This window comes from Microcebus murinus, chromosome 14 (assembly GCF_040939455.1).
Source record: "Microcebus murinus isolate Inina chromosome 14, M.murinus_Inina_mat1.0, whole genome shotgun sequence".
Classification (NCBI taxonomy): Eukaryota; Metazoa; Chordata; class Mammalia; order Primates; family Cheirogaleidae; genus Microcebus; species Microcebus murinus.
In genome coordinates this window covers 2,577,956-2,601,829 of record NC_134117.1, presented here as the reverse complement: position 1 = coordinate 2,601,829, position 23,874 = coordinate 2,577,956, and the positions used below count along the sequence as shown (strand labels likewise).

The window sequence follows — 23,874 nt, the reverse complement described above, 5'->3', positions numbered from 1 at the left end:
TGTGTCCCGCTTGGGACAGTGCCTGTGTGCATCCAAACACGCAATAAGATTTCATTTTAAACGGCATAATTTTTAAAAATTTATAGCTAGAGATGTTTAAGAAGTGTCTGTGAAAATGGCGACACCCACATGAGATGCGAGGTCTGGTTAATAGTGTCGACGGACCGAGGCTCCTGGTTTCGGTAAACGCGCGGTGATGGCGGCAGAGACGCCGCTCGCGGAGCCGGGAGAGCGTGTGTGGGAACCGTCCCTGCCGGGGTGTTGCTTGTGAATCTTCGGCTATTTCAAAATACCAAGTGTCAAAAATCTGTTCCTACGACATACTGGTTTTTTGGGTTTTTTTAAAAGAGAGAAAATGTTCGGGAGAGCGGAGAGTGGTGTCGGCTTTGCCGTGAGGAGTCTTGGAAACCCCGCGTCCCCACGTGACTGTCCGTGGGAGAGTTACAGGGGGGTGGGGAGGGGGTGCTGTCATGAAGGTGAGACCCGAAGCTAAGAGGTGATTTCTTCTTTTTCCCCGTGCAACTTAGAAAAGAAAGCAGTCTCTCAGGCAAGAAAGATGCGTGCTGAACTTCATGCCTTTCGTTCGCTTGTTCTTTGACTAGCCTCGTTCCCTCACATTTTAATGACTTAAAAAAAAACCGGTCGAGATCCGCCGAGGAGAAACGTCCAGGTGGGCGTTGGACTCCCGCGCGCCCGGCAGCCTTTAACGACGTGCAGGTACGAGATGTGGGAAAACTTCGTCCTGACATTGATCGCACCTGAAACTTCATACTTTCTTAATTCGGCCTGTTATTGACAGTAATATATTTTAACTCGAGGACGTGTTCATTCAGTGCATATCGACTGGGCTTGTTAGGATGTTCACGGTACATGCTAGCATTGGATTTCCTGTCATGGTGACTTAAGGCGGGAGGACAGCGGTGAGTGATTCCTGCCAGTCAGGGAACTTTCCCCGGAACCCTACTTGAATGGTAATAATCTGCTCCTGTAATTGCTGTGGAAAAGGCAAATCCTCTGGAGACTTTACATCTAATCATTTATTTATAAATCTGTAGATGGCAGTCTGCAGAAGACGAGTCGGGGGTCAACTTTGTGCTCAAAACAGTTGCCTGATGTTTACATTTCGCAGTGTATTTTCGTAACAGTACCTCCAGCCCCCGTGATCACAAAAGGACCCCGGCTTGCTGGTGTCTGCTCCCTGCTCATCCCGCGGCCCAGACACTTCATTACAGATGCCTCAGCAGAGGCCGGTCCCTGCTGTATTCACTGAAATGTGCATGTTTTTCCATCTCATTAATTCAGTCTACATACAATTAATTTTTGCCTATTAATAAACCCCTTGGTGCTAGCGACAGCTATCTAAGCCACTTCACCTAGTGTGGAATGAGAAAGTGTACTTGCAAATTTCCACCCCTGGTCTGCATTTTTATTGTGTTTGTGAGTCGGAGGGTTCGGGCGCATAAATCAGGCACCGCGAGGACACGCAGACTGCAGGAGAGTCTTGATTTAGGCTGGCCGATGGGGAGTTTTGAAATGTTCACTAGCTCCACCTTTATTTAGGATACATGGAGATGTCGGGGGTGGGGGGCCATCCTCGCACCTTTGGGGGTGGTCCCGGGCCACGGGAAAACTTGTTGGAGCCTTCTATGTAAGATCAAGTTTGTTTTCCTAGAAATCGAAATCCTCCCCTAATTTGGACAATCCTTAAAGGAGCTCTTTTCTGTGCGTATTCAGATCGCAGGTTCTTGAAAAGAAACACCTAATTAAGTCTACGAATACAAACCAGGTACATGTGGTAACTGCTCCTGTTGAAAGGGAAAAGGAAAAAAACCAAAAGTCAGAGTGGAGCCTTGAACTTGAAAGGAGGTACCACCTCCCTTGGGGACGTTCAGGGGAAGTAAGTTCGCCAAGATCTTCGTTCCACTCTCAAGTCCTGGGACAGGTGTTTGCCACAAGTGAACGTCTCACAACGCGACACCACCAGCCAGAGGGAAGTGCACAGTCTCATATAGGAATGATTAGATTTCTTGCCTGGACTTTTAAAATTATAAGTCACAGCAAGAGCCACCTTGGAAATCCAAGTATCAGTCTCTGAGAACTTGCTGGAGTAACCGGACTCTTTCTAAGGATTTGCATCCAGGACGTGAAGCTGGAGTTCCAGGGTAGGGTGAGTAGCTGATGAAATTACAGGTGGGAAAAGCGTGAGTGCCCTTCCTGGTAAATCTGTAAGAATGATGACACATGAAGGCTTCCAGAACGTTCTGTGAGGGGATTTTACCCAGTGTCAGTCATCTAAATTGGAAGCAGGTGATTGACTTAAAGTCAGATAACCATGCTGACTTTCAAGTATGCCATCTACATATCAAACTTGCGAATCGTGATGATTAGCAAGCATACTTAGCAGCTCTAATAGGAGTGTGCAAGGAGATGAGAGTGTCCAGTTGTGACTTGATTACTGGTGACCAAGTACAAATCTTGCTGGTGGTGTCAGGGCTTCCTGCCTGGCCCGGGCAGCCTTGCTTGTTCCCGCTAGCTCGTTCTCTGCCCAGTGGCCAGTGCACACGCTCAGAAAGGCCAGTCATCTCCTCTCCCTCCCTGGGCCATGCCTTAGTCTTCCCAGGCTGTTAGGGTGGAGGGCATGACTTGTGCCCCGCAGCCTGTGGGCACCGTCCTGCAATTCCCTGGCCGGAGCCTCAGTGGGGGGCCGGGTCCACACGAGGGAGAGGGGTCCCTCCTGCTCTCAGCCCCTGTTCTGCATCCCCCAGTCATGTTTTCTGTAACTAAATGTAGCTAAATAACAAGAATTCATTAAACAGCTTGCGCAGTGAGTGAGTTCATACTGGGTGTTTTCAGAGCAGTGAATCTCAAATTCCTGACCGTGCATTGAACTCACTCAGAGAAAGTCATGTAAATAACACCTGATCCTTACGAGAAGGCTAATGAAGAAGCCGTTAGTTAGCTCTGGAGATGAGCAGGTAGATCTCGCAGCAGGTGAAGTCTCTGCCATTTTCACGCTGCATCGTCTGCATGCCAACATCTTTCTCTGCCCTGTGTCTCTGTGTAATTGAACAAGAAACATTCCTATTTATATTCTTATTTGTGTGCCTATATTTAATTCCCTAGTTTTAAAGATTGGCCAATAAACCTTTTCTTTCCTTTTACCCATGATTATTCTTAAGTTTAAGACAATGCACAGTGGCAGATGTACTTAACAACCATCCTTCATCTAGTTCATACTACTTTTTAATGCCAATTATAAAGAAAATTACTCCTCTGGCTTCAGAGGTTTATTTAAATGTCTTCTGAGGAAAGTGGTATCTCTTCAGACTTAATGTCCAGAGCAATGGAAACAGATGGACATTGGGAGACATAGACTGGTGGATAAGCTAGCAGAAGCATATTTTTCTGGAAAAAAAAAAGTAAGAAAAATTACACTGTTAATAAATTGAGTTAGAAAAATAAAAATAAAAAACCTCAGGGATCTCTACATCAGCTTCCAAGGCACTATCAAGATGGACCATTTGGATAATTCTGCATAAATAAGAAACGAGGCAGTACAACTAACAAAAGTATGTGCCTAAACTAGCCACAGTTTTGCCATCTTAATGGCAGCTTGTTTATGCCAGTAGCAGCGGAGCCCGGAGAGCAAGTGGCGGCGAAATCGCAAAAGGCATTTTCTATAGCTTGTTGAGCCTTGAATATTTTTCATTGTAAGAAGTGGTCCAAAGCCTGGAGGAAGTGGCAGTCAGTTGGTGCAAGGTCTGGTGAATACGGTGGGTGACAGTTTCCAAGTCCAGCCTCTGTAGTTTGAGCAGTGTTGTTTGTGTGACGTGGTTGAGCATTGTCTTGCAAGAGGATTGGCCTGCCTCTATTGACCAGTCTGAGCTACTAAATCCCAAGTATCCTCATAATTGAATCCCATTGGTTGCAGTAGACATCTGTCATTGATTGACCAGGTTTCATGAAGCTGAAGTGGATAATACCAATGCTGGACCACTGAACAGATGACATTAGCTTTTTTTGATGAATATTCAGTTTTGGACTGTGTTCTGGCACTTCATCTGTATCCAACCATGGTGGCAAATGCTTGTGACTGTCAAAAAGAATCCATTTTTCGTTATACGTAACGATACAGCGTAGAAATGGTTCACCTTTGTGTCGTGACAGCAGAGAAAGGCAAGCTTCGAAATTCTCTTCTGACGTTCATTTGATTCATGAGGGAACCCATCTATCCAGCTTCTTTACCCTTCCTGATTTGTTTCAAATGGCCCAATAGTGTTGGAATAGTAACGTCAAACCGTGGTTGCTAATTCACGCGTAGGTTGAGGTGGATTCGCTTCCGCTACAGCTTTCAGCTCATCATTGCCCACCTTGGTCTCAGGTCGCCCACGTGGCTCATTTTCAAGATTGTAAATCCCTAGAATGGAACTTCTCAAACCATCGACGTGCTGTGAGTTCATTAGCCACGTCCTTCCCAAACACTCCGTGGGTGTTCCAAGCTGTCTGCACCGCATTGATTCCCAACAGAACTCGTATTTGAAAGTAACTCGATTTTTTTTTACTTATTCATGGTTTCACAAACACCGCTCTAAGAAAATTTGAGAGATAATCGCAAGCCAAAGCATGCATTTGAAAGACTGAGGGTGTGCCTCCACAGTAAACATTAAACAGGAAGTGTCACAGTGAGATATCAGAGATATCAACCGTCTAACTTAGTTCTTAAGGAAATCAGACGTTCTATACTGAATGCCCTAATAATTCGATGAGGCATTTTCAGAGGAAGGAGGCTGTCTGTCCTGGATGACACTTTCGGTATGTCAGGTGTGGGCTGATGGTGTTTCGGGAAACAGAAGTCACGAATCTGAAGGATGTGATTAAGGAGAAGACCCAGCGAGAAATGAAGAGCTTGCTCCGTGGCCTCCAGCCGGCGGGGGCGTCTTCCGTACAGCTGATCTAGGCAGAACCGGGGGTTCTTGGATCCACCCCTGAGAACAGAGGCATCGCTACCGTGGGCTTGTCCTGAGGATGCAGCTCCCCGTCCTTGGTCGGCAACGCCGAGAGAGGAAGTTCTGAGCTGCTGAAGGTGGGGCTGTATTGTGCTCCTCTTCCCATCTCCTTGGCAGCTGAGGCCGTGTTGCAAACAGGAGGCTCTGGGCAGTTTTCTGACCTGAGAAACAAGGAGGCATCCCTCGTCAGCGTGAGGACCGGGAACCCCCTGCCTGTGTCTCCTGTCCTTGGCGGAGAGAGGGCTGTCCCATGTGTCAGACATGGGGGGTATCTCTTGTTTCCTTGCAGCTCAGGAATGTTCTGAAGTATTAGTGGGGTTTTTTTGTTTTTTTTTAAGAAAAAAGGCATTTGTCTCTTTTTGATTCTTTGTTTCTTAAAATCTTCAACACAGTCATTTCTAGTTTATGTATTTGATTTCACTTTTTCCCATAAAATATTTAATTGACAGTGGCAGGCCAGGGCAGCGTGCACTTTCTCCAAGCTTGGGAAGCTCAGCTCCAGAGCCCACGGCCACCCCGTTTTCTAGCTTGATTCTTAAAAATAGAAATGGGTTTTTTTTAAATTACATATATGATAATTAGCAGGAAGATGTTTGATTTTGAACGGGGGGACCAAAAAGAGAGCAGTAGCTTGAGAGTTGTGAATATTTTCTTTCCTTTTCCTCAATTATTAACAATGTTTTTTTAAAAGACAGTGGCGTGCTAGTCTGTTTTCTTGGTTGATTATGCCAGCTCTTTTGAAGGTATCTTGCTCTCAGGCGAAGGGCCATCTCTCTTGGAAGAGCCGAGAAGATTCTTGGCTTTGCCCTTGATCAGGCTCCGTCTGCTTGGCGAAGGCTGGACAGGCTGCTCCCGGGTGCCTCGTGCCCGGCGTGGGGTGGCAGACCCCGTGCCTGCCGGTGGTTTCTGTCCTCGACCCACACAACGGTGCCCAGGAAGGGGGAGAGGCGATGGGCCACTGTGGGTCTGAAACTGGATACTATTTACATTGCCTTGCTTGGCCGTATAGTAAATAAATGGAGAGATGTTAAAATCTAAGCCTCTGCGTACAAAAGCAGCAGACTCATTCAGATGCGTCTCAAGTCCATGAATGTCTCTCGCAGCCTGGGCGGAACTGCGAGCCGAGAAACGTGAAACTCCCCCTGTGTCCTTTGGATCTGGGTCAGGCAGCCGTTTCTCAGCTGTTTCAAGTTTTGATCACAACAAAGAGACATGCAGTAGAGGCACGGTCTAAAACTTTGTTCATACCACGTCTGTGCTTACGCGTGTCCTAAGTAGTTGCAGAAGTTCAGTCATGCCTTGTAGAGCACGCAGGAAGAAGTCGATCGGCAACACCAGCAGTCTTCGCGAGAGTACGGTAGAGCAACAGAACATACCAGATACTCAGGTTTAGTCAACTTCAGTGTAAACGCTCAAGCGTCTTCCAGTATATTCCTTAACATCTCTCTGCCCACGCCTTCCTTCATCTTGAAATTTTTACTTATTCACTCACGAGCAACGCATGAGACGTTAGAAGCTTGTCACATCTCACTGTGAACGATACAGGGATGTCCAAAGATATGGACCGCTGCTACTTGCAGGGGCCATCAAGCCACAAACAGAGCAGTTTGGGTCCCCCGTGCTGAGGACTTAACGGGTGGCGGGTGGTGCTAAGGCTCAGCTTGCAGGGCCGGGGTGGGCAGGCCACATTCCAGGTGCACGGACTACGGGAGGGAAGTCCCGGCTAGGGAGGTACAGTGTAGGACCGGGCGGGGCCAGCTGGCCGGATTGCCTGGAGCTGGGGATTTATCCAGGAGAGAGCCTGAGTCCCGGGCCAGACCGCAAGGGCCTTGACGAACAGCCAGTTGCAGGGCTTGGATCCGACTCCGAGTGCATGATGAGGAGTCAGGGAGGTTTGTGAGCGGGATGGTGACATCAACCGGGCAGGGTTTTGGGAAGATTTATCTGGTTTTGGCAGGTTCTCTGCATGTGACTGGAGTGTGGAGAGGCCAGTTCCATGGCCCTGCTGCTTGTCCAGGCTGAGCATGGGAACTGTGTGCAGTGGCAGCCAAAGGGGAAGGAGACGAGAGATGTGGCAAAACAGACTGGCAGGAGAACGCTGGGGCCGTCATGAACGCAATAAATAGGGAAGCTGGGGAGAAAGCGGCGTCTGGTGTTGCCTTGGAGTTGGAGCTGGTGACCAGCTTCCAGGGGGCCATGCGTGGTGGCAGGGCTGTGTCTGTCCCCTGTAGGTGTCCACGGAGCCATGGTCAGGGCAAGGGGAGCAGGAGCAAGCCAAGGAGGTGGACAGGACCCTGGAGAGCCCTGGGCGAGGCGCGGGCAGTGTCCCTGGGGCTGCACAAACCCTGGATGGGGCAGGTGGGGGCCGGGGGGCATATGGAGAAGACGTTAGCTTGGATCCTTGGGGCTCATTAGCAGCCTTTGAGAGGACAGTTTCCTTGGGGCTGTGGTTTTCAACTGACATCGTGGAGGAAGGAGCAGAGAGGCTTGACAACCAGAGGAGGAGGCCCAGAGAACCCCAGCCCGGGAGCCTGCGACTGGGTTTTCCCCCAGCTCGAGCCAGGATCTCCATCCGAGGACCTGCGGTGTCCGCGTGCTCCCCTGACTGGAGGTGTTCGAAGCTGGGTTGGAGAGGCCACCGCGCAGGTACTGAGGACAGAGCTCTGGATTGAGTCCCTGCTGTGTCGCTTCAAGCCGGGTTGTCTCGGAGAGTTGTTTGCTCCTCCCAGCTTTGGTTTCCTCATCAGTAAACACAGACCCAGATACTCGGCTCCTGTCCCGTTACGTGGGTGGCCCGTGCAAGGCCCGTGCGTGGCAGGTGCTCAGTGAACATCAGCGCCAGGATGTGAGGGCCTTACTCATTCAGTGCCACCCAACTATGTGGGCCTGGCTGGTTGGAGGTAGGATTAGCAGAGGAGGTGGTACCTACACTAGGAGTTGAGTTAGGCTTTGAGTAAGGGCTTAGGGATTGGGGGGCATTACAGGTGTGAGGGCCAGCATGGAGCGGCAGGGAGTTGGGAGTGATGGAGACCTCCCGCAGGGCCGGGGAGGCAGCTTCCAGGCAGAGGAGAAAAGCTGGGTCGGTGTGAGTCCAGGGCAGAGGCCCACGGCCGGCTCCCGTATGGGTCCAGATGGGGAAGAAATGTCTTAGGCTTTGGAGGCCACATGATCTCTGTCCAACTACTCGGCTCTGTCTCTGCTAACCAAACCGGCATGGCTGAGTTCCAATAGGACTTTATTTTCAGAAATAGATGGCGGGCTGGCCCAGGGATGCATGCCAACCCTGGACAGCCCGAAAATCTCATGTGGGGACCTGTGCCAGCCAAGGGGCACACGATGGGGTGCTTCATCATAGAGCGGTGGGAACACAGGTGGACCAAGGAGGTTCTGTAGGTCCATGCGTGGTGCCGACCCAGCATGTCCCCTGCAGCCTGAGCCTTAGGCCTGCCGTGGATGGCAGGAGGAAGAAACTCAGTGAGTTCTGAGGATACAGATGGCCTGTAAGTGACAACTGTGAAGTCGCCCGGTGTGTAAGTGGAGATGGTCTCTGGATCAGTCTCTGTGTACACCTGCTGCAACGGGCACCGGCTCTGACAGAGCTTCCGGCCTCGGCTGCGGCTGCCCAGAGTCACTGGGCACCCCCATCCGTGGTTCCCAGCGTGGACGGTGACGTGGCACCACGGAAAGCTATTTGGGGTCAACTCGGCTCCCTGGCAGAGCCCCGCAGGGCGAGGAGTACGTTTCATCCAGTCTTCACTGCACAAAAACAAGCAAATGTATTTACAGCTCGGTATTAATGCGTCAGTGAAGAATGAAGTTGTCTGGAGGATTTTAACTTTTTTTTTTTTTTTTTTTTTGAGACAGAGTCTCACTCTGTTGCCCAGGCTAGAGTGAGTGCCGTGGCGTCAGCCTAGCTCACAGCAACCTCAAACTCCTGGGCTCAAGCCATCCTCCTGCCTCAGCCTCCCGAGTAGCTGGGACTATAGGCATGCGCCACCACGCCTAGCTAATTTTTTCTATATATATATATTGGTTGGCCAATTAATTTCTTTCTATTTATAGTAGAGATGAGGTCTCGCTCTTGCTCAGGCTGGTTTCGATCTCCTGACCTCGAGCAATCCGCCCGCCTCGGCCTCCCAGAGTGCTAGGATTACAGGCGTGAGCCACTATGTCTGGCCAGGATTTTAACTTTGGATAGATGATTCTTGTACCCACCCTTATCTGATGGTTTCACAAGTCAGTGTTAACCTCCAACAAGAAAGGGAGGATGGATGTGTGTAAAAATACACAGAGCCTGCATTTCCAGAGATCTATCAGTTCTGTAAGACTTTTTAAGGTATTTTCATCGTAATTAAAATTTTTTTAAATATCTTATTGCAAAGGTAAAATGCCACTTCCGTAACATCAATTTGCAATTGAAAGATATTTTCTTATAAGAATTCCTCTTTTTAAGTTATCCTTTCTGAAAGTTGAATTTTCTTGAGCAACTAAGAATCCTTTTCCTTTGTAAAGGTCCCCAGGTTACTCAGGTGTGAGCTAAGAAGAGTCAGGCGTTGACCGGTGGGGGAACGGCAGCTATCGCAGGCTGTGGGCCACCCCGGGCGCGTGGCCAGGGTGGCAGGCAAGTGCATTGTTGGTCGGTGGGTGCACTGTACTCGGAGGAAGGCCTGGTTCGGGGAGGGGGTTGGAGGTTTGAGACTGGAACCCCAAAGAGAGGGGAGACCCCAGAGAGCATCCACACTTCCCTTGCATGAGTGGTGTGGTGAAACCGGGTGGCCCCCGTGCAGGGGGAGGCTGGGGCATCATGCACCACGGAAACAGCCGGTGGTCTTAGTGGAATGGTGCTTTTGGAGCTCCCAGAAACTATTCCCAACAGGCGGCTCCTCTTTCTCCACCTCTGCTCTTCCGAGGTACCAAGCGGAGCATTTCAGGGGCCACGTGAAGGCCCCTGGGGCCCTTGCAAACACGGCCGGCCGCCGGCTCCAGGGTTTGCACACAGGGGCCTCTTCCTTGTCTTGGCTGTCAGAGATCACCTGTAAATAAATGCCACGTTGTTTTTGCCAGAAAGCCCTGTGACACCCCCTCCGGGTCTTCCCCTGAAAGGGGTACAGGCGAGAAGCTTACGGTCCAAAGACCCGCCTACCAGCCCGCCAGCGTGGCAGCCTCCCAGAGTGCCTTATCGATTTGCAGAGAGGAGGAAAAAGGCACACGAAATTGGGCTTGCCGGCCTGCTCTGGGGTTGAGATTGGTGCTGCCTAGAGGGAATCTCACTTGGCTGGCTCTGCAGCTAAAATATTCTCTCCCCTTCCCTTCCCGGCACCCTCCAGCCCCCCGCTTTTTCTTGTTCGACTTCTCCCAGCCCTGGTTACTTCCCGCTTTGGAACGTAATCGGGTGCTTCGATGGTGGAGTTTTGCTTGGAAGTGCCGAGGGTGTAGCCAAACCGAGTCTGAGCACCCTGGAGACGATGAGTGGGGCTGGGAGAGCAGCCAGCTCGGGGAGGAGCGGGCGGGGCAGTGGCATGTGAACTCCAGTCCTCGGGATGATTTCATCCTTCCAGTTGAAAACCCTGGCCTCTCTCGGTGCCAGTGACGATACTTGTTGAAAAAGTACAAATGTTTTCTGCTTCTCATAATCTACTTCTTGCAAATATTAGTACTCTGGGAAAAAAAAAAAGATTTATTTCAATAATATGAGTTTCATATATTTTTTTTTCTGTAGTTAATGTTGTTTTATTACTCTCTGTCCTTGCCAGAAAGCATGTTTTAAGAGTTTCGATTCAAAATTAAATATGACCTCAGTGTTTTAAAATACAATTACATTAACTGTCCATTTAATAGTTGCTGAAGATTTTTTTGGCCACGGATGTATAGTCGATATGCTTGTCTGAGATTAAATATATTAATAGTATTTTCAACAGCGCTGACCAGCTAACGCGTCCCAGCTGCGACCGTCCTCGCGAGAAAGGAGGGCTTTCTGCGGGGTGAGCTATGGAAAGTTGCTCCCAGACAAAATTGCAGTGCTTGTCTTATGAGCTGCGCTTTTCTTCAAAAACACCACTGTGTTTGATAATAGGGAACTATCTATTATTTATTTAGAACTGTACAAACCAATTTACAAGACAGGTAATTTAGTGTGAGGATTATTTATTAATGAGGCCGGTATCCAAGTTAATGGGACTGAACCCCACGGAGGTCAGTGCTCGTGTAACACACGCCTTTCGGAAAGAGAGGCAGTGTCTTCGGAACACTCGGTGGTTTTAAAATTCAAATTGCGATAAACCGTCTCACTAAGACGGGAACTAATTTTTTCTGAATCGCATGATGACAAAGTCTGCAAGCCAGGGAGATGGATTCCTTGAGCGCGGTATCGGGGTGGGTGTGTTTTAGCCTGTTAGTGCCTAAAGTATTGTTCCTCGTTGCATGGGCTCGCAGGAGAAAGCAAGCCAGCTCCTTAATGAAAACCACAAATCAGACACTGCTGCCGCCTCGGGAGCTGGAGCCGGCTGGAGTGCCCTGGGGAGGGCGCTGGGAGAGGGGCTCCGGCTTCCCCAGCCCTGGCGCGCCCTGCGTCCTCGTCAGTCAGGTGATCTGCAGCCGGGCTCTCCGCCCTTTGCTCCCCAGCAGCCACGGCTCCCGGTCCACGTGCGAGGGGCGTGCTGTGCCGCTCCCGGGAGTGGGCTCCGTCTCGTGGTCCCGCCGCTTCCTCCGGTGAAGACGGGAGGGACAGTGCCCACAGCGAGGAGCTCTGCTGGCGTCTGCTGCCGGTCGCAGGAGAGGGGAGGGTTCTCCCCACCAGGGCCGCCTCTCATTGCCCCCCTGTTACTGACCCCCCCCATTAATGGCTCCTCTTAGAAGGCCAAGGAACCTCAAGGAGAAACGAGAGGGCAGCGTGGTGGCCTCTTAGTATGTATGCGTGTAGCGGCTGGAATTCGGCAGCCTTTGCAGTTACAGAATGAACAAAGGGCGCGAGGACCTGCCGTCTCATCTCATGGTGCGGTCGGCTGCCCTCTGTCTGGAGCCGGGAGTGGAGCGGACGCAGCGCCCGCCTAGTTCTGTGTCGCAGTTCCAGGTTTACGCCGCGCAGTCCCATCCAAGTAAGCGAATCGGGAGCGATGCCCGTTTCCCGGCTCTCGCAGACTGTGTCGTTCTGCAGTCTACGGCAGAATCTGAAAAGGCAGAGAAATGCAGCCTCCGCTGCTTAGAAAGGCTTCGTGGGGCTTTCTCCCCCCTGGGGAACGTTTCTCAGCAAATAATTCACTGGAAAACGGAAATCTGAAATGTAGGTGTTTTCTCCAGTGTAGGTTCCGTGGTGGCGTCTCAACACCCTTGCGTCTCGTTTCCCCCTCCGTTCAGTGGGCAGGTGCGCACAGCGCCGAGAACAGCCAGCTGGGCCCCCGGGGCTGGGAGACGGGGTTCCGGCCGGCCCGGCACCGTCCAGGTACCCCTCTGGAGCCACCTTCTCGGGGAGCCCGTCTGCCGGACTTCACGCAGCCCAGCCCACGGCTGCCCGGCTGGTTTGCCCGGCCACCTGCAGCAGCGCCTCGGCCTTCGTTTCTCTGGCCCTTCTGGAGGGTCGACAGTGGGGAGACTGGGCCCGGGGCACCCCCGTATTCTCCCTGGTGCAAGACACTGCTGGGTGTTGAATGGACAGGTCGCTGTGGGGTTCACGTATAAACATGGGCTTCCTTCAGGGGCACGTGGGCAGCTGTGTGGGAGCCTGAGCCCCTGTGATGTGGGTACCTAGTCTCTCTGGAAGCTTCTAGAATGTCACAGACACTAGATTGGATACTCAGATTTCCCACTGTCTTTCAATGATAGGGCAGCGGGCCTAGGCGATAGTCCCATGGACTTAGGGAAACGGTGATAGAAGTCACTTAAAAGAGTAAATTCAAATGTTGACGGAATACATGCTGTCAGGAATAGAGCGTGTGACCGCAAGGACTTCTCTTGGTAGGGGGTGACCGTTTGCTTCAGTTTTCAAAGAGATGAGTCAGGGTTCCGCTTCATGGAGAACGCAGCCTGTGTTCCATCCCGTACGCGCTTGGTAAGTTATTGTCGTATAACCCCGGACCTGTTTCCTCTTTTAGAACACAGACAGTAATACCTCCTTCGAGGGTTTTGGGGGGGGAGAGAGTGTAGTTTTTAATCACTTGCCTGGCACATGTTAGGCGCCCAGTAAGTGGCACCTGTGAGACTTCGTGTAGGAATTTACCTCGAGTTGTTGCCGCGTAGCTGGTCGGCCCGCAGCCGTGCTCAGCGCACCGGCCTGTCCAAGGTGCCGTGTTGTGCGCCGGGGGCGTGGCGCCGAGACGCCCTCTGGACTGGGACTCGGGGCGCCGGGCGCCTTGCCCGGGGCTGACTCGGGCTGTGTCACCGCGGAAGCGAGGATGTTAGATTACGTGGCGCAATGCCGATCATCTTTTGCCCGCCTCAACTACACGTCCCGCGCCTTCCCCGTGCTCAAGCTGCTCACTCTCCAGACGCTGTTTACCGTGGAGACCGCAGGCCCTCTCCCCCGGATGTTCAGGTCCTCTCTGCCCCTAAAACCTTACGCCCCAGAGCGGGCTCCGGTTTGACACTCGCTGGTCTTTTTCTTAGGCGTCCCTGCACAACTTAAAGGGCAGACGGGGGCCAGGAGCACGCGGCGGCTGGTGGCCTTCTGCACTTGCGGGCTGTCTGTGGGGCACAGGCGTTGGTTCTCCTCCTCTCGGGACGTGGAGGGGAAGGGTCTGGCTCGTCTCCCTCCAGAGCCGGCTGCGCACACACCCTCAGCGGCACAGAGCGAGGCTTTGAGGGCAGTGGAGCGGGAGACTGCAGAGATGGTGCGGTCAGCCCAGCAGAGAGAGACCAGAGTGCTGCTCTGGGCCGCGAGCATCGTAGAATGAGCGTGGAAGACAACGGCGGTTGACCAGGTGCCGTGTGAAACCCAGGTCCAGACAGCAGACCTTGGCCCTCTCTGTTTATAAACTGATGTTTCTCCTTCTTCTTCTTCTTCTTCTCTAGGGTTTAGGAGGAGAATCATTGAATAACCCAAAGTTACCTAACCCCCACAGATCCCCGGGGAAACGAGTTCCCTTGTGGAAGTCCCAACAATTTGATTAGGCTAATGGAAATGACTCTTTAAAAGTTTATATTTTTACAGATGTGCAGGCATTTTTGTAAGAAGCTTAAATCAAGCTGGGAAAGAGGACTGTACCTCTCGTGTGTGTAAGACGTTAGAAAGCTGCTTTGTTCGCTCTTTGGTGGCGGAAAGCAAACGCAACACAGACATAAGGCTATTTGAACTCTTTATTTGCTACGTTTACAATATTAATAACGGCGTCTCTAAAAGTTGTCACATCAAGTAAAAGATCTTCATTCCAGGCTGTCTTTGGGGGCCGAATTGAGACTGGATGCATGCATTTAATAAATTGTAGTCTCACGTAGTCATTTTTGTAAATAATTAGTTTCAGTGAAAGAATAAGTTAGCATATTGTATGCATCTAATGTTGCAAATGTACATACAGCAAACTTTGCTATTAATCAACAGTCAAGCACCGCAAGTGGGGTCTCATACATAATGAATTGTGCTTAAACCTCATGGGTTTCTTGATAGAAAAATAAAAGAAAACACAAGTGTAGTAAGCTTTTGAATAAAATTTAACTAGATTGCTCTGCATCCTGTAATTGTTTTGGAACCATTAGGGACCTGATCACTCATCTATAGTTTTGGGGTGTTTTTATCTTCATCTGTCAAATAGCAGAGACTTTTAATGATATGTTAAAGTGTTAAAATACAATTTTCCTTTTAATGATTTGAACATTTAGGGGGAGAAAAGTATTTGCTTTTTAAGGCATTCTCATCTGACAAGTATACTATTTAGATTGTCTTTTAAAAATATGTTTTATTATTGCTGATGTATGTTTAAGAATCAGTTATTTTTAAGAGGAAAAATATATATAATTGTTATGGGGAGGAGTTGAAAGTTTACATAAAATGTTCTCTGTATTTTTGGTCGATGTTTTAAAATACTACAGTAAATTCCTTTTGTGGTCTTGTTGAGGTTCTGACATTAATTTGAACCCCAAATTTTGAGGGCTTAGGAAGCCCAGTAAAAATTGATACCCAATTTCAGCAACGTACCTGTGCCCACCCAGAAAGTGAGTGGGCTGGAACCTAAGTTTCAACTGCCTCTTGCTCCACCTCACGCCGTCGGCCTTGGGCACGAACCATGTGGTGGGCTGTGATAAGATCATAAATGTAGGATTCACTTTGGGGTGGGGTGGAGGGCGTGTAGGCAAGGAGTGGCATTTCTGTCTGCCTTTGCTAGGAACCACACGGTCAAGTTTGGGGAGGATTTGCTGATTTGTTGGCCAGAACTGCCCCCGGCCCTCCGGCAGGGACTGGTCAAAACGCTGCCTGTTCCAGGAGGAACTGCCTGTTGACAGTCTAAGCTGGGAACGGGCTGCTTGCGTCACTCACTTCCCTGTCTTATGTGATAGCCTTTTCTGTAGGATGCATCTTTGAAAACAGGTCTCAAAACCAAACAACAAGCATCAGTCCGGTTGTTTGGTGAGCTCACCTGTTACGTACGGTGGGCCCTCTTGTCCCAGAGAGCTTAAAAAAAAAAAATAAAAACTCATCATACTTACCATTTTTTAGATAGGCATTGCTGATTTCATATGTTTATTTTTTTTCCTCTCACAGTTGAATACGTGTTCTTAGGGTTGCACGAAACATGAGTGAGATAGCACATGAATCCTTGAGAGCAGCATGCGCTTAACAATGAATGTCATTGTCATCACTGTCATTATCAGCAACAGCTTACCAGTGAGGCCCCAGTTCTGTCTCGCATAAACCCATATTGGCATGCCTTTGTTTTTCATCGTGGACTCCAAAGCACCGTTGAGGTCAGTGTTTCTCATTACTGGCATCAGCACTTAGGTTTATCCTGCTTCTACTGTGTTTGTTAAAACAACTCTGGAATATCCAAACGATTGCCCAGGCTTTGCTGAGCATTCATGGTGATGTTGCCCAGACGGTTGCTGGCCACCCGGCAGCGCCACGGGGCCTTTGCTACGGTTTGTTCAGAACACCGGGCTGTTTGAAAGGTGGAAGTGGAGAGTCGCTGCCCATGGCCCTTGGGTTCTCTCTGCACCCTCCCTGCCTGCGCGGTTGGCTGTCAGCTCCGGCCGGGGAAGGGAGTGTCCCCGAGTCAGCGTGCTGGCTGGGCCCTCCGTAAATCCTTGCGTGGGATCAGACCCGCTACGTTTGCTCGGCATATGGAGTTTATTCAGCAGCGCTTTGAGGGTATCGAGCACGTTGGCAGCCCGGGAAGAGACCGGGAGCCGTGGTGCAAGGGACCCTTTCCCGCTTTCCTCGTGCCGTGCCGGGCGGACGTGGGCACCTGACAGCAGTGGGTATCGGGGTTGAGGCTGCCTCCTGAGGGGCCGGGCACGTGTCCTGGGCCCTGCAGAGGAAGGCCTTGCTCCCACCAGCCTCCGCGGGCGTCCGCTGACCTGGCTGGCCACAGCGGGATGGACGGACAGGCCCGGGCAGAATCCCCGGGCGGCAGAAGGACGTCCACGTCCACCAGGGGCCACTCGGTTCAAACTTGCCCGGATCACCCCCCAGGCTCCCTTCACCCCCGAGCAGGTGCTGCTGCTGCTGCCGCTCCTTCACGTCCCTGATGACGCCGGTGTCCTGGAACGAAGCTTCACGCAGGCAGGAAGGACGGTTTGCCCCTGGATGGGATCGGCGCTCACCTGGCACTCGTTTGTGCCGGAGCGTTTTAGCCGCTTTTCCACGCCGGGTTGGGCGGAAGGGAAGGAGGTTGATGTCAAAACCAACCTGAAACGCAGTTCTTCACTGGGATGTCCTCTGTCCAAGCCCAGGAAAGGAATGAGTGGGGCAGGGCAGCTGCTCGCAGGTGACCCCTCCACGAGACCTTGGTCGGGCTCGCCCGTGCCCTGAGGTTCCAGGAGACGCATGTGGCCCACTCGCTCTTGAGGCTGCGGTGTGGCCGCCCGTCACACATGCCTTGAGACCCTTGAACCGGCCGCGTGTGACTCTGGCTTTGCTGTGATGGGGTCCCCAACGAAGTCAGGGTCCCCTCCCGGCCACCATCTTTAACTCGTGCCAAGTTAAAGAAGTAAGAAGGTTCCGGCGTCGTGATGCTAACCTGGGGATTATTCCTCCTGGGAGGGGTGCAGGGAGTCGTGGCTGTGACGTGCCCCGGAGTGTCACCCTCGGCGAGGGCCTGGCCTTTCCGGGGATGGGACAGACGCGCCCGGGGCTGCACGGTTGGGCCCCTGCTCCCCGGGGGAGGGTGGGCCGGGCCGGGTGGCGGGGGCTTCGCTGCGGCGGCAGGTGGGCTTGGGGCCCGCGGGGAAGGCTGGGACGTGGGATTCCCGTGAGCGTGGGCCGCGCGGCCCGTGATCGCCGGCGTGTCGAGGTTCGCCGGCGGGGGAGGCTGGAGGAACTCCTCCGCGATAAGAGCTGCCGTTAGAGCCGCCGGCGCCCCGCAGCCCTTCCGGGCCGAGCGGGCGAGGTTGTGGGGGGAGAGGGCAGGGCGGGCGAATAAATTTCATTTTACTGTAGAAATGGAAATTTGTGTCATGGCTTTAAAAATCTGGTTTTTATGTGTGTGTTTAATGCCATTCATTTTAAATGTAGTATCGTAAATCCTTGCTTCGGAATCAAAGCTGTTTAATTACATTTCACCCTTGAATGGTTATCTAATGCCAATAGAGAAAGAGTTAAAAAGGAGAACTACAGAGTAAATCAGAGGTTGAGATCTTTAGCACAAGCATAAAAAATCAATTTAAGATGAATTTTACTACTATAAAAATTCTTCAAATACCCTTTTAAGAGTGGGAAATGCTAGGAAACACGGCTCCCATTTCAATTTCCTCCGCGGCGTGGCGAGGCGGCCAGCCCGCGTGGGCAGAGCCGGGGAGCAGCGCCCGAGTGCACCCCGCTTCGCTCAGGGCTGCTGCTGAGCCGGGAATGGCAACGCCGGAAGCCGAGGGCCACTGGCGGGGCAGGAGCCCCTGGTCTCCCTTGGGGATGCCCACCTGCTGCGGTGCCATGTGCGGTGTGTGGCGGCCGGCCAAGCCTGCTAGCCCTGGAGACCCAGCTGACCTCCAGGCGCTGGCTGGTGCTGCCTGCCGCTCCGGCAGCCCAGCCCCTGCGCCCCTCGAGCTCTGCAGGAGACGCCGGCTGGGCGCTTGCTGCAGAAGGTGCCAGCCCCGGGCGGGCGGCTCTCCTGTCCTCTGTTGAGGGTCACTGCATGTGGGAACAGTAGTGGCACCTTTGCTTCCTCCCGGGCAGGGGCTGGCTGGCAGCTGCCCGGTGACCTGAGAGGCTGGCCCTGGCCACACGCCTCCGGGGATCGGGATGGCAAGGCATGATGTCGCGTGTTTCTCCAAATTTCTCGTTAGGTAAGCACAGTGTTCCGCTAGTAGGAAGAGAACAAGAGTGGAGTGACTGAGAGTCAGTGTGTCTCTGTCTCCCACCCGGCGGGCCCACCCTGTGCCGACGGAGGGAGCCGGGCGGTGACGGGGCCGGACACGGTTTCCAGGCAGAGCCCAGGCTGCCAAGACGGCAGCCCGTTTACGTGGGGCACCGGGCTGAGCGAGGGCGCCGTCCACATGGTTCCCTGGGGCAGGGCTCTTGCTGCGCAGCCTGGACAGGCCTGCACCTGCTCCGTCTGGCCCCGGCGCACGGGCTCAGCAGCGCCAGCCGGCTCTGGGTGCTTGACTCTCAGGCCTGACTTCGGCCTCGGTTGTCCGTCTCTGCCTGGTCCTCCTGGTGGGCTCCTTGCGCAGGTGGGTGTGGATCTGCACCTCTCCTGGGCGCCTTCCGGGGAAGCGGGAAGAACACCTCAGGTGGCATTCATACGGCAGCCCGAGGACTCACCCGGACCCCAGGTTTGCCACTTTTAATGGTCTCTTATTAAAACGTGCACAGCCTCTGCGGGAGGCAGAAGATGCTTCCCCGGAAGCCGAGCTTCCTGCTCTGAGACAGAAGCCGCGTCCAGACGTTTCTGCCCACGACCACCCGTTAGTCCCAAGTCACTTGTATTGACTTTAACACGCCCAAGACTATTAAATTGGATGCGCAAACGACCGTTTCTTCCCCCCGTTTCTGCCGAAACTCTGAGAGTAAACCTTTTCAACCACGAGGAAGGCATACAGTTTCTTTCTCACCCCTGGCCTCGCTGCGTACTTCTGACTTTATTCAGATTTGCACAGGCCTGGTTTTTGCCTCGCAGGGAAAGCGAGAGCTGGTCACTCGGGAAATTGGAGCTCCTTGGGCGAAGGTAGTGTTTGCAGAGTCTCACTGCATCTCTGGGACTGACAGTGGACCTCCACTCTTCTGGGGTTCCAGGGCCACAATCCTCCTGGAGCTGGCCCTGGGGACGGCCCACGAGGCACCCAGAATGGCGCTGAGGGTCTTCTGGAGCCTGACCCGCCCCCCCTTTCCTGTGTTCTTACCATCACAGCCCTGCTCAGGCAGGGCCTCCGGTCAGGACCTCCTTACAGTCACACTCACGGGGTCCCCACCTGCAAGGTGAGTTTGTCCAGCCTGCCCCAGCACACACAGCCCTTGCCCGCACCCCAAGGCCTGTTACTTCTTCGTGTCTCTGTTCACACTAAGGAGGCCCTGGAGGCTGCCCTTGCCCCACCTGCCTCCTACAGACACAGCCAGGCCGGTGCTCCTGGGCCCTTCAGCCACACCTGTCACTTCCGTGCTGGCCGTGCCTCCAGGTGGCCCTCGCAGGGCTGGCGGGTGCGTGTTGGGAGGTCTGTGGATAGAAGGACGCACACGGCAACACGGGACACGACGCCGTGCAGGGGCTCGGGAAGGAGGAGAGAGCTCTGGTCTCAGCAGGGCCTGCCCACATCTGCATCACGGTGGCTTTTCTGCTATTCCAGAAAGCCTCAGAAGTTGCACCATCTCAAAAGGAGACTAGAGAACCTCTGCCCAGCAAGCCCGAGGAGACACCTGGGAGTGGCTACCGGTCACAGGCCTTGGAAGGGAGGGAAGGAAGAGCGTCATCCGGAAAAGCAAACCCAGTGCCAGCGCCTTGGGGGTGTGCAGTCTTGAGAACCGAAATAAAAAACGGATCCGCTGTGAAAATCGAGGCCCAGCACACAGCAGGCGTGACCCTTCTCGGCAGGGGTGTTTCTCAGTCCGGGGAACACCGTCCCCAGGTCAGCCCCTGCAGGAGATGGGGGGTCCGTCTCCAAGGGGGTCACCAGGTCCGACAGACGGAAGAGAGCGCCCCACACAGAAGCAGCCGTGCGGCGACCTGGAGCGGCTCCGCGGCGGGCGGGTTTGAGCCGACGGAGACGGAAGGGAGGGCGGACGGAGACCGGAAAAAGCAAATGGGAAGATTCGGGAACAAACCGAAGAGACGCCCCAGGCATGCCGCTGCCCTCAAAAGACGAGCGCAGGGGACGACGTGAACACAGACAGGACCCTGGGGGCGTGGGGTCTGTCAGCAAACTGGGGGGCATCCCCTGGCCGAGACCATGTGGCCGCCACGCCCTGGCGTGTTGGGGGCGGGACGGGGGGAGTGTGGTGCAGTCTGAGCGCTTTGAAGCTCTCTCTGGAACATGCTCGATGACGGGCACTTGGTGACTTGGCTGCACCCATGTCCTCTGTAAGTCCTAGAAAGGGAAGATGCTCCAGCAGCTTCCCACCGTGGCTGCACGTCCAGAGCCGTGTCCTGGGAACGTCCCGTGCTCCCTCCGTGCGGCCTGAGGGTGGGGAAGCGGGCGCGGCCCCTCCGTGCCTGCCTCTCTGCCCCTGAGACCCGCCCAGCCGCTAGCTGAGCCCGGCGGCTGCAGGTGTTCCCCCGTTGAGGTGCGACGGGCGTTTGCTCTCTGACGTGTGGCGACGGGCCCAGAGGTTCATTAAGCCCCTCCCATCACTTTTGCAGCGCCACGGAGGCCCCGGCCCCTCCCGAGGCTCCCGGCGGTCCGGAGGGAACCACGGAGCCCCTGGAGCAGTGCGCAGCCTGGCTGGACGCCTACTTCCACGCGCCCGCGGCCACCGGCCAGCTCCCCACGCCGGCGCTGCACCATCCCGTTTTCCAGCAAGGTAAGTCGCTGAGCCGCCCCGCGGCGTTCCTAAAGGGAGCTCGGCTTTGTTACCCGGCACCGACATCGCGGCTCATTCCGTTGACTATAGCGACTCGGTATTCTTACGTCATCCGGACAGAGAGGGCAGCGTGCGGCCGAGCCGGGAGGACGAGAGTTCGCAGCCTCCGGCCACGCCAAACGCTTGTGTTAGTTTTGGCTCGGGGGCGCGTAATTCTTGGCAAAGGCCATAAAAATGATGCATGCAGATCGACTCCTGACTTTCGCTGGCTGAAAGGTTTAAATAGGAACACATCTGAATGGCAGTAAATTTTTCAATAAGCTTATTGTTAACTTAAACTCTCTGTCTGCCAACGGCACAGGGAAGGAGACGCGTGTTTGGACAATTAGCTGCTTCCTGAGGCTCAGCTGGTGACAGTTACGTTTTAGTAGGCAGCGGCTTGTGTCGTCTCGGGTAAATTTTAATTTCTCAAACGCACCATGGTTAGATATTCTTAAGAGATGAATTGAGAACTTGCAGCCCAAACATAGCATGCTAAGGGCGTTTAAAGTCTGTGACAAACTAAAAACATTTTTCCAGACATTTCTTTTAAGGCTTTTGTTTGGACCTACCTGATGTAGAAATTAATTACAGGAGCTGAAATCATTCTAGGCACATACCAAAAGTCTATTTTGCATGACGACTTTTTTCCACAGGTAACATTTTAACATAAACGAACGCATATTCGTATGCAGAAATGCATGTGTAGGTGTACGTATACACTTAAAGGGAAAGATGACCCTGAGATTTTAGACGTGGTGAGTTTAAAGCAATCTTGAATTTCAGAATGGGATGTACTAGGTAAGCTTAATGATATATTCTAATTGCTGCTGTGCTTTTCAGCAAAAGCAAACTTGAAAATGGAGTCAAGTTTTCGGGGGAAGCCGGTAGAGAAACCCGGAGATGGTTGGGCTAATACCGGGGGTTCTCTAACGAGATGAGACAGGTGAGCAGATGAAACCGTGGACACTTTTGTGCATAGTAAACCGACACTGCACAGCTGTAAGGAAGCGGGTGCCTTGCTCCCCTTGGATCGCACAGCACTGTCTGCAGAAGCTTTCCCTTGGGTGGGGGCCCTCTGGGATGGGCTGGTGGGGAGCTGGTGGGGGTGGGCCTTTGCCTGGACCGGTGGGGCGTTGCCCGCCCAGCACGTTGTCCTGCCTGCACCGGGCCTGCCCTTTCTCCAGCACCCTGAGTCTGGTACCAGGGTGCTGCCAGTCTGGCTGAGTAGACGCTACCAGTGACCCTACTTTTGTGCACTTCTGACAGTTCAGGCCCAGGGCGGGGGTGTTGCTGTGTGGTCTGAGGAGGTTGGATTGGTTTTGTTTTTAAAGGAGGGGCTTGGGGGATCTTGGGGTGCTGAACTAGTCCGTCTACTGTCGTCATTTTAGGGTTCCCTCCCTGCCCGTAGGAGCTGGACAGAACTGCCCGTCCGGCTTTCCTTCTCCTAAGTCTGTCGGGCACGTGAGCTGACATGCGAGGTCTCAGAATAGAAAAGCCACGAAACCAGGGCAGGAAGTATCTGCACAATCTTATCTTACTAAATCCTGACGTTTACCTAAGGTTCGTTGTGTAACTTAATGAAAAATACAGTGGCAGAAGTTGGGAGAAAACCACTCGTTTTCTGCAGGCCAGATAGTGATCCCGGCCGTGGAGGCGAGCCCTGCTGACCTGTCCCCCCACCCCCCGGGGTCCAGCAAGGAAAGGCCTGGAGGAGGCCCCCTTGGTGGCCACTGATAGGTGACCCAGGACGGAAGTCACCGAGCTGCCTCTGCAGCCTCCCTCCGGCCACCTCTGATGCTCCCAGAGCTGTGGACTGGCCCCTGGGACCAGCGAGCCTGGGCCTCCTCCATCACGTCCCTAGCACTTAAAGGGAGCTGGCATTGGCCAAGCTGACCCCTCCTCCCTGGCGTGGGGGCCCAGGCCACCAAGCAGGTCATGGTGGGTCTTGGTGACCAGGAAGACTTCGAGGTGGCCCTTCATCCAGCTACCCTACAGCCCAGCCCTCTGGAAAGCCCTGCGTTGCAGGTGGCACTTCTCCCTGGGCCGGGGTCCTGGGCGGGAGGGCCCAGCATCCTGCATCCTTCTTTCCTGGTGCCCTGGGCGCTCCCAGGCAGGATGCAGACCCAGGGTGCTGGGGTGCCCTGGGCCAGGCCTGCCTGTGACAGTTCCCGGTTGCTGCCCGGTCTCCCGAGCCTCAGCACATGCACGCCAGGTTTTTTAAATTTGGTGCAATCATCCACCCCAGGACCAGGTGTGCAGGTTTTATGGTTTAAAGAAGGGGAGGTGGCAGACGGTTACGCAGTTGCCAACACGGAGTGAATTGCTCCTGCCCAGTTGTGCAACGCCCCTTCCTGTCCAGCGTTGGTTGGGTTTGTTCTCCGTCCAGTTTGTGTCTTACGACACCAGTGAAATCACCGCGAGGGGCAGGGAAAAGTCTGACATCCCAGCCCTCTAGCACCGCGGGGCAGCATATAATCAGTCTGCAATCCGGAAGGAATGGGTCTGTTTTAACGTGGAATTAACGTTTCCTCGACCCAGTACGTTTTCTGTGCATTTTAATTTTTGCATATGTTTAACATACTTCTACATATCATTTTTCTCCATACTCTCGCTTCTGAGATTTAGCCCACTTCTGTCCATTTCATGCTGGTGTTTTGTTTTTTTTGTTTTTTTTAAAAAAAAAAAAAACGTGATCGTAGTCGAGCTCATCCTGGAGCGTCCAGCACAGGTACCTTT

At 53.2% G+C, this 23,874-nt stretch overlaps 1 protein-coding gene across 2 annotated transcripts in view; it reads left to right on the top strand.

The window, feature by feature from the left end:
- The window catches only part of MGMT (O-6-methylguanine-DNA methyltransferase), a 273,767-nt gene that overhangs the window by 207,237 nt on the left and 42,656 nt on the right, over positions 1-23,874 (top strand). For both annotated transcript variants that reach the window (XM_076009699.1, XM_076009698.1), the window contains exon 3: positions 20,936-21,096. In XM_076009699.1, coding sequence (XP_075865814.1) covers positions 20,936-21,096 — 161 coding nt within the window. The remainder of the gene's footprint in view (positions 1-20,935; positions 21,097-23,874) is intronic.